Source organism: Polyodon spathula, chromosome 25 (assembly GCF_017654505.1).
Source record: "Polyodon spathula isolate WHYD16114869_AA chromosome 25, ASM1765450v1, whole genome shotgun sequence".
Taxonomy (NCBI): Eukaryota; Metazoa; Chordata; class Actinopteri; order Acipenseriformes; family Polyodontidae; genus Polyodon; species Polyodon spathula.
Window position 1 is genome coordinate 16,670,230 of NC_054558.1, and position 10,484 is coordinate 16,680,713.

At 38.4% G+C, this 10,484-nt stretch overlaps 1 protein-coding gene across 2 annotated transcripts in view; it reads left to right on the top strand.

The window, feature by feature from the left end:
* LOC121299432 (E3 ubiquitin-protein ligase DTX1-like) overlaps positions 1-10,063 on the top strand; it is a 55,401-nt gene extending 45,338 nt beyond the window's left edge. For both annotated transcript variants that reach the window (XM_041227116.1, XM_041227115.1), the window contains exons 7-10: positions 2,741-2,899; positions 4,674-4,835; positions 7,544-7,633; positions 8,446-10,063. In XM_041227116.1, coding sequence (XP_041083050.1) covers positions 2,741-2,899; positions 4,674-4,835; positions 7,544-7,633; positions 8,446-8,670 — 636 coding nt within the window. In that variant the 3' untranslated portion in view covers positions 8,671-10,063. The remainder of the gene's footprint in view (positions 1-2,740; positions 2,900-4,673; positions 4,836-7,543; positions 7,634-8,445) is intronic.
* Positions 10,064-10,484: the final 421 nt, after the last annotated feature.

The window sequence follows — 10,484 nt, forward strand, 5'->3', positions numbered from 1 at the left end:
TTTAGAGGAACATGTATATCGATGCATCCGGTCAATTCAGAACGGGAGCAAACACCATCAAATAGTTAAAAAAGCAACAACAAAAAAAACATTAAAAATGCATTTGACACGAACACAGGAAATATCTCCAAATGTTAATGGAACAGTTATACAAAAATGTCAGTCCACAGTAATGCATTCAAAGTGTGAAGTAAAACAGAGCAAGTGGAAGGATCACTAGCCATTAGCTTGCTGCGTTTCTATCACTAACAGCAGCACTAAAGACAATAACACTGCTTTCCACCAAGAATTTGGTTTCATTCAATCCCTGCTTTTCATAAAAGCTCTTGTGAAAGTATTCAGTACAAAGGTGGTGTCTAATTTTCTGTCCCGCTCCTGTACGTCCCAATTAATATTAGGGTGCTTTGACAGCTGTGCTCTCAGCATATCTGGTGTTGGTAGAGAAAGTCTCGCTTGTTATCAAGGATTTATTAAGAATCGTTAGTGTGTGTGAGTATATTCAAGTGTAAAATGGCAGGTATGGTTCCATTTTAATATTGAAATGGTGACAGTACAGCAGTTTCACCCATTCCAGGTTTTAATTTGTGCTTGATTAGCCCCAGTGTATAGGTGTCAAGCTCAGGTGTACCCTAGTAAACCCATAGTAAAACCAAGAATGGATCAAACGACTATGCAATGCAAGTCTTATTTCCATCCCTGCAGTATTTATATCCCCTACTGTTTAGATCAATTGAATATAACTCAGTGTATTTAAAGCATTGGTCCGCCCTCATTTCAAAGAACAATGTAGTTGCATATTTACAGTGGAGGCAAAGGGTTAAAGACTTCGCACAAGTAGAAGACTGGATGAAATACGTTATTTAGGTACGGAACTGCTGAATGTGTTGGGAACCTGTGTTGTTTGTTATCTGCTAGATGGAAGCTCTCTCTCAATATGTGTCATTTCCACTATAGAGAACGCCCACTTCAGGGTTCCCGTTCATGTGAAATGACACTCTGGTTCCTTATCAGTCCCTTGTGGCTGCGAAAAGGAAGTATTTGTCACATCTAGATCTATGTCGGTTTAAGTGCAGGGTAACAGCTCAGGTTAATGTTGCAGCGCTTGACGCAGTAAGTTGCAGAGATATTTTCCCTGAACCGTACAACTCTTGCTAATTGCCTAAGCTCATGGATCAATCCAAAAGTTTACTGCTCTGTGCTTTACTATACTGACTGTGGGTTTTTTTCTGGGTGGCAGGAATAATCAGTGACATTTTTTTCGGCTGTAAATGCAGTTTTGTAGTTCCAATGTTGATCCTATTAAACAACATGCTGTACATAATTATAACATGAACATTAAACAGTTGGTAAGGCCTTTTCTAATTATGCTATGTTTGTTGTGCTGTTGCCCAAATATAGCTTCCTCTTTTGTGGATTTGGTCTATTTTCCAATGTATTTTAGTTTTTTTTTTTTTTTTTAACACCCCCAAACAAATGTTATTCTCAGTCTAGGGCTTGTTTAAATTGGACACAACAGCATGGAAAATTCATAACGCCTTCATGAAGGTCACTTAACACCGTGTAGCTATGTGTGTACAATCCTTCATTGTCATTTTGAAAACTCACGTAACATGATGTATTCATAACATGTTATCTTTAGAATTGTTTCAGAGTCAATGTACTGGAATTGGAAAGTGTATGTATGTGACTCGAAGCCATAGAGGGATCTACCGAGATGCTTTGCGCATACACTTTTAAACAAACTATTTCACCATAAATAAATACTGTAAATTACTTCATTTTTTTCAAAAGTTTGTCTGTTTGTGTTTTTATTTACCTTTTGAAAGAAATTTACCTTTTCTTTAAAACCTGATGCATAGAGTAGAAGCTGTCATGTCCAAGTTCCAGGGTTCCATTGGATATGTGAAAACTTGTTATACTACATTGTAGTTGCTTTATTAACATCAGGGCTTTATAAATTAACAAACTGAGGTACAGCAGTGTGTCTAAAACACCAAAGTACGGTATTGCACGTATAAGCCTACTATACAAAGAAAAGCTGTACAAATGATTGCAGAACAAAGCACTATAATACAGTATTTGTACATTTACAAACGGTTCTTACAGTGTTTTCGAGTCCGAAACTGTAAGTGTATTAACCTGAGACAGAAATGCTGTTTAAAAAAACAACCGCAACAGCTACAAAAAAGCACGCACACAAGTACAAACTGCCGTTTGATGACTACTTTCTGTTTTTAATTCCACAGTAAGTGCATGACTCGCATGTTTTCTGGTTTTCTTTTACTGGATGGTTAAACTGAGCAGTTTGTTTTATTGTGAAGTGACAGGATCTAAAAAGTGAAACTGTTTTTTTTTTTTTTTTTTTTTTTAAATTTACTGTTTTAGACCCGTAATAAAATGTGCATTGATCTGTTTCCATCTGTACCATTTAGTTGGCATGTGTAAATGTTAATAGAGGGGATTGTCTCTTGCAGGATCGGATATGATAGGTTCTTCTGTATTTAATACATTGACTACACTGTATTGATCAGTTATTTATTACATGCACTTAGCACACAATTCTGTAATTGGTAGAATTTAACTCCTTACATTACAACATGTATTTAATAATATAACTAAATGTAGTACAGCTTAACTACAGTGTAGTCAATGTACCTGTACTAATTGTATCCAGAATAAGAGGATTCTGCTCTAAAGACAGTGTCTTGTTCTGTTTCCTAACTATGACCTCCCTTGCCAGGACTGCACAATCTGTATGGAGAGACTGACCACCTCGTCCGGCTACGACGGGGTGCTCAGCCACAAAGGGATCAAGTCGGACCTGGTGGGCAAGCTGAGCAAGTGTGGCCACATCTACCACCTGCTGTGCCTGTTAGCCATGTACAACAACGGCAACAAGGTGAGCGACTGGACAACCGCGACGCTATACCTATGGAGGAAGAGAAAGGGGCCATTCGCAGGACCTTATTGTGGGCCCCTCCAACACTTAATAAACATAAAACATGCCAAGTCAAGTGGTCAGTATTTAACAATATCTAATTCTCCGGATGCTAGCATGTAGGAAACCGTTTACGACAACATGTAATAATAATGCAGCTTATGTTAAGTGTTACTGGCTAGTCAGATAATTCTATAATTACATAAAGAGAGTACATAACACTATGTAACATAAATCTCGAAAAACCACTCACTTCTAAATCTTTTGTAGTCATTTTTGTATTACTTTAGTATAAATACATGTTAATTTGGATTCATATGTTGTTTTTTTCTGACTTTATGTGAACGAAAAGACACACATTTGCCTGTTTTCCCACTAGAAATAGTGATATTTTGAAATGTCACTGTCCTGGTCACAAAAGCAAAGTTTGTGGGGAATAATAGCCATTTTCTATACTTTTGAGGCATAAGCAATTAGGAAATAACACTTACTACCCAGGAACAAAAAAAAAAAAAAAGTGTTACACGGTGTAATTACATCAACAATAAAGTGTAAGTGCCTTTTGTTGCCCTTTAATAAGTCATGTCATCACCATGGTTACCACTGTATAGAGTAGGCCCCAGTTGTGGCCGTTGGCCACGTCTGGATTAAGTAACTGTAGATCCTGGTTTAGAATGTTGACTTATTCTTTCACAACTGGAGCACCTCTGAGCTGGTCTTTGTGTTGACAACTCCCAGTACTGTAATTTCAGCCTGGGAATGTGTGACAGTTTTGTTGACAGGCGAATACAGTTGTGACAGCTACAAGCCATTTCTGCTGAGTGTGGTTGCTTATACGCCATACATGCACTGTGCTACAAGCTCAGGATCCCTCTGCTGGTTAGTGTAGCTGCCAGGGACATCAGCAGCTCATTATAAAGACATGAAGTAGCCACCCCCTGTCAGAGGGGGAAGGCTAGCTGAGGGCAACTTATTTGGTTCAATATAATCATATGCACTGCATGTGATTTATTTCCAGTTTTTCCAGCTGAGCATACCAGAGTTTATTATATAGCTGTATAAATATTGCTGCAAATGGCAATTAAGCATAGAGGCAGACTCTCAGCAGTGCAAAAGTCACAGATTACAGTATGATTACTCAAGGACCAGGAGACAAGCAAAGCAACATGGCAGATCTCGGTATTAGAACAACATAACCATTGCAAACAACATAAAAGGTAACATAGGGGTAAACAGATATTTTAAGTGTTATTTACAGTTTTATGTCCTTATAATACAGCATTTAAGCTAGAGGTGCAATTATCAATAATAATGCATTATAATGCATGCATTAAAAAAAAAACTATTATAAATATTAATTCCATTATTAAAAAACAAGAAGCCATACTTTTTTTTTTTCTCATCAGAAAACAACACACAAGAAAAGCATGTTAGCTGCAGGTACTCGATCTTATTATGGATTGCAAAATAAAAACCATGCCTATCAATTGTCGATTAATCAATTAATTGTTGTATCTCTAATTGAATTCACATCTTATTATTTAAGCCTACCTCTATACTGTGTCCGCCTAACTCCAAAAATAAAACTATATTTCCTGTTTAAGGGAGACAAATTGTGGTTGAAAAATCATAAAAAACTGAATTTTAACGTTTGATAAACCAGTGAAATATATCGGTAACAATCGCGGAAAACAAAAAAACCCACACCCTCTTTGTGGTTTGATTTCTTCTCCAGGATGGCAGTCTGCAGTGCCCCACCTGCAAGGCTATCTATGGTGAAAAGACAGGCACACAGCCCCCTGGGAAGATGGAGTTCCACGTCATCCCCCACTGCCTTCCCGGATACCCCGAATTCAAAACCATCCGCATTGTCTACGATATCCCTGCCGGCATCCAGGTGAGTCGCTCTCTTCCAGTGCACGCTTGCCTTTCCAGACTTGGCACAGAAAGAAAATGTATTTTACAAAATGAAAACAATACATATACAGCTCTGGAAAAAATTAAGAGACCACTGCAAAATTATCAGTTTCTCTGGTTTTACCATTTATAGGTATGTATTTGGGTAAAATGAACATTTTTGTTTTATTCTATAAACTACTGACAACATTTGGCCATGACAGGGTCTTGATCTGGTGGTCCTCCATCCACACCTTGATTGACCTGGCTGTGTGGCATGGAGAATTGTCCTGCTGGAAAAACCAATCCTCAGAGTTGGGGAACATTGTCAGAGCAGAAGGAAGCAAGTTTTCTTCCAGGACAACCTTGTACTTGGCTAGATTCATGCGTCCTTCACAAAGACAAGTCTGCCCGATTCCAGCCTTGCTGAAGCACCCCCAGATGAGTCCAGTTTTCAGCTTTGCCCAACACCTGGTCGTCTAATGGTTAGACAGAGACCTAGAGAGGCCTACAAGCCACAGTGTCTCGCACCCACTGTGAAATGTGGTGGAGGATCGGTGATGATCTGGGGGTGCTTCAGCAAGGCTGGAATCGGGCAGCTTTGGCATGAATCAAGCCAAGTACAAGGTTGTCCTAAAAGAAAACTTGCTTCCTTCTGCTCTGACAATGTTCCCCAACTCTGAGGATTGGTTTTTCCAGCAGGACAATGGCAGTGCCACACAGCCAGGTCAATCAAGGTGTGGACGGAGGACCACCAGATCAAGACCCTGTCATGGCCAGCCTAATCTCCAAACCTGAACCCCATTGAAAACTTCTGGAATGTGATCAAGAGGAAGATGGATGGTCACTAGCCATCAAACAAAGCCGAGCTGCTTGAATTTTTGTGCCAGTAGTGGCATAAAGTCACCCAACATCAATGTGAAAGACTGGTGGAGAGCATGCCAAGACGGATGAAAGCTGTGCTTGAAAATCAGGGTTATTCCACCAAATATTGATTTCTGAACTCTTCCTAAGTTAAAACATTAGTATTGTGTTGTTTAGAAATGAATATGAACTTGTTTTCTTTGCATTATTCGAGGTCTGACAACACTGCATATTTTTTGTTATTTTGACCAGCTGTCATTTTCTGCAAATAAATGCTCTAAATGACAATATTTTTATTTGGAATTTCGGAGAAATGTTGTCAGTAGTTTATAGAATAAAACAAAAATGTTCATTTTACCCAAACACATACCTATAAATAGTAAAACCAGAGAAACTGATAATTTTGCAGTGGTCTCTTAATTTTTTCCAGAGTTGTATATACACTAGTTCTGTTATGATTTTTTCCTATCATGAGTTATCTATTAATCACTCTGTGTTTAAGTACTTGTTGGGTGGACTTGATTTTGAACGACATTCTTACCGCCTTCCAGAATAATCAAGGGTATACCAGGAAAACAACCCCTTGGCGATGCATAATCCAATGAGCTAGGCAGGTCCTTAGAAAGTGACAAGGCAGTGTATATATACAAATGAAAACATGACGAGTGCCTTGCAATGCTTGAAATCACAATGACTCCCATTGTGAGGAAGCTAAGTCACCCAGCCCCTAAACTGATACGAACAGTGCATCGAGCCACGTTTCAGACAGGTTACCCCTGGGACACCTGGAGTCTGTACAACACTTAGGGCTATTATTAATCACAGGAGGCAGCTGCCATGTTTGAATATACCCTGCATAGAAACTGGGCCAGCTGTGGAATCCAGGCCAGCGCTTCTGAGGCCTGACTCCAGCTGTAACCGTTCCCTGCAGAAAGTGTGTCACTCCTGGGCTTCCTGGGGCTCCGATCAGGAACGCCAGGAATACGTTACCTGAGGAGGAATGGAGAAGAGTTCCTGTGTTCATCCGTCATACACCATGCACAGGGAAACCTAGGGAAATTAGTTGATTTAGAGATACTGTAGTCATGCCAGTGTGCTCAATAAAACAATCTATTGTTTAGCCCTTGCTGGTAATGTTAACGTTTGGGTTTTTGCATCGTAACTGGTTCTATAATGGTATCCTAATAGGTTATTCTAGGTTGTTCTAGGTTGTTCATCTGTCTGTTACGCTGTGCATGGGAAACAGGATACCTGCCTTGATTCTGCATCTTCCCCTAACTTGTATCATACACTCCTGGCCCCCTGTAGATGTTTCACATTGCATTTGGCTACAATCCAAAGAAGTCCTGATTTTATACAAATATTTGTACCCTTTCAGGTACAGTGTGATTATTACATGATAATGAGGACTCTCTGTATGTGTGCACAGTGGTTCCATACCAAACTCACCAGGAACTACTATTAAGAGCTTTTCTTTAACAAATAAAACTAATAGCAATGCATACTGCATATTGATAGCAACACACCAACAGTCTTGGAATTCTGAATTTTAGTTTTTACAGATATAGTTCTAATAGGATTTAGATGATCCAGTTGAGAATCACTCTGGATTGCATTAACCACCTGAGGCTTCCAGGGATTATCCCTAAAATGAAGTGTTTGATTCAGTCCAGGTGGATTCCCTGGTACTGTAGAATGCCTTAAAAATTGCAGCTATGATTGAAACATGCAAGAAGCCAGCAGTTCAAGGCTGGTGCTGGTGGCCGTGAATATGGGAGGCCTGTTCCCAAGCTAAGGGTTTGCTTGGTTGCGTGGCTGAGATGTTGGTTCCTCGTGTCTTCCCAGGGCACCGAGCACCCAAATCCAGGGAAGAAGTTCAGCGCCAGAGGATTCCCTCGGCACTGCTACCTGCCGGACTTAGAAAAGGGAAGAAAGGTATGGCTTCTATTCCATTATTCACACCCGTGTTTGAAATCTAATATTTCAACATCTTATTGCAGTGAGCATTACCATATTAGCTTCCAAAGTACAGAACTACTTGATGTATTACAGTTTTATGAACTGGTTGACTCAATTTCATTAAATTTTCCTGACATACTGTGAACGTAGGTCATGTGATACATCCGTCTGTAAAGCAGCGATTGGTACTTGAAAAGCAACTCCAAGCGTGAAGCTTCTAGGAATTGCAGTTCTTCTAAAGGAAATAAATGACTGAAATTCTGAATATTTAGTGCTGTTTTATATTGTATCCTTTTTGCAAGAACTCCCAGAACCAATTAGCCTTATTTTTTGATGTTGACTGCTGTCATTCCTGATATGCTTCATTGGCAGTTACTTATTTACTAATAGCTACTAGAAATATACCATTAAAAATCAAACACATGTGAAAAATCAAAGGCATGTATGCATTTCATATGGGAAAACGTAAGTCCTACGAAGTGAGGGTAATGCATATAGGTGTTAAAGTTTTATCAGCTTTATTAACTTTAACCAAATATGTGAATTACATTAGATGCCGTTGCAATGGCTTGGCATCTCAGACCAATTGAATTGAATCGACAGGCAAGGGCTGGACTTGAACCACCAGCCTCACATTTAAAAGACAAACGACTTAACATTTTACTGAAAAGCTCTCTAGCTGAGAGGTAAGCATGTGTCTTATGCTGATGTCAGCATTATTAACTCATCAGCTGCTAGGGGGATTATCGTTACACACTGTATTCAGATAACAGTACATCATGTTGCAGGTCCTCAAGCTGTTGATAGTTGCCTGGGACCGCCGCTTGATCTTTACCATCGGCACGTCCAACACCACTGGGGAGTCGGACACTGTGGTCTGGAATGAGATCCACCACAAGACGGAATTTGGCTCCAACTTGACAGGACACGGCTACCCTGACCCCAAATACCTGGGCAATGTCCTGGCGGAACTCTCCGCTCAGGGAGTGACCGACGAGGTGCTGAAAGACTGAGGCACAACAAGAGAGAGGAGCAACTTGTGACGAGGAAGGATCTTCTTTACGAAAAAGGAAAACAAAAGGAATCTTCTTTAACTTAGCGACTTGCTAAAAAAAAAATAAATAAATAAAATAACCACTATTTCTTCTGCTTTAGCTCCATTTGCCTTGGGCTTGCATTATCTTGCCAAAAAAATGAAAACAAAAGTGGAGGAACAAAGTTCTGAGCCTGCCCTCTAGGAGGAGCTTAGAGGGAGGCTGGGACTGCTGCATTTTTATTGGTCACTGTGTCTGCGGGGGCGGGACAGAGTAGGGAGGCTCTTCCACTTAGAGATGGTAGATTGTCATGAAAGAGCAAAGTCATCAATTTAATGTTAACCATTTTCTTTGTCTTGAATAAATAAATCAAATATAGGAATATATTAATGGATTCATTAACATACCTTGCTGTTGTTATGGAGTGCAGAAAGGCTATGGTTTTATCATATATATATATATATATATATATATATATATACACGTTTACAAATAAGCCCTTATTAAAGGAGCGGTGTCCGAATACTTTAGTATTCTCAACTAACCTTTGAAGTGGAGAATCTATATATAATCTAAATGTTAAAAATGTATATTTGCCCTGCAAAGTGGCTGAACACACAAAACTTACTCCAGTTTAGTTTGTCAAGAACCTGCAGATTGGAAGCTTTTGTCACTTCTACATGCAAAAACTTAAATGAATATAGATTTAGATTTTCATTTTACTCCATATTTCCCCTTTTTTAACATTACAATGTTCTGTTTTTGCTTGTCAAGTTGTTACATTCGAAATACTGTAGTTTGCGTGCTAGCAAAAATCCCCTAGAAACTGCACCGTGGGAAGATGTATGACTTTAGTACAGCTTATAGTTGAAGTTCTGCTTATGGTAGCCACTTCTGGTGAAGAATTTCAAAGAAAAGCTGGTTTCTTTATAGCAAATGCATTAAGAAAGGGAGTTTAAAAACAGTGGTTCCAGCAACGTCATGAGATTTAACCTCCTTGTCAAATAGCTTGCCAATACACATTCAGAGTAGATGTATTAGTATAATATTGTAGATGTATTTAAACCATTTATAAACGTATTTCCTCAACAAGTCCTTCCAAGATTTAAAATAAATCCTTAAATTGAATTTCTTACGTAGTGGTCTGTTTGTGTCCCATTCGGTGTCCCTTGCATGTTAAAAAATATGTTTTACAAACAAGTGCATTATATTGTAAGAAGGCTGTTACTGCCAAGTCCATGCCAAAAGTATGAGCTTTCTAAGTGTTTATTGTGAAATGCATTTATATAACAGAAACACCAGCCCTGCTAACTTCACAACCATGTAACGTATTGAAGAGTAAACAGACAAAAAGGAATATATATATATATATATATATATATATATATATATATATATATATATATATATATATATATATATATATATATTATGATAATAACTTACAGCGGACTCGTACCGTCGAAATTGGGGGGGAGGCAGTTTTTAAATGTGCAAGTACACAAAAATTTTTAAAAAGTACAATTTTTAATTAATTTTAAATATATTTAACAGTTTATTTCGGAAATCAAAGCCATAGGCAACTAATATTCGAGTTATGTTATATAAATAATTAATACGATAATTGTTAATATCTTATCTAATCTTTTGAAATGACATAGGGTGTTTCTGGTATACACTTGCAGTATTTTTTGCATCTTTATTGTTTATAATCAGTTATAATTAATATATAGTCTGTTTGTCTTTCTATCCATGTCTATCTGTCTGTCTGTCTTTATATGTCAGTTTCACCA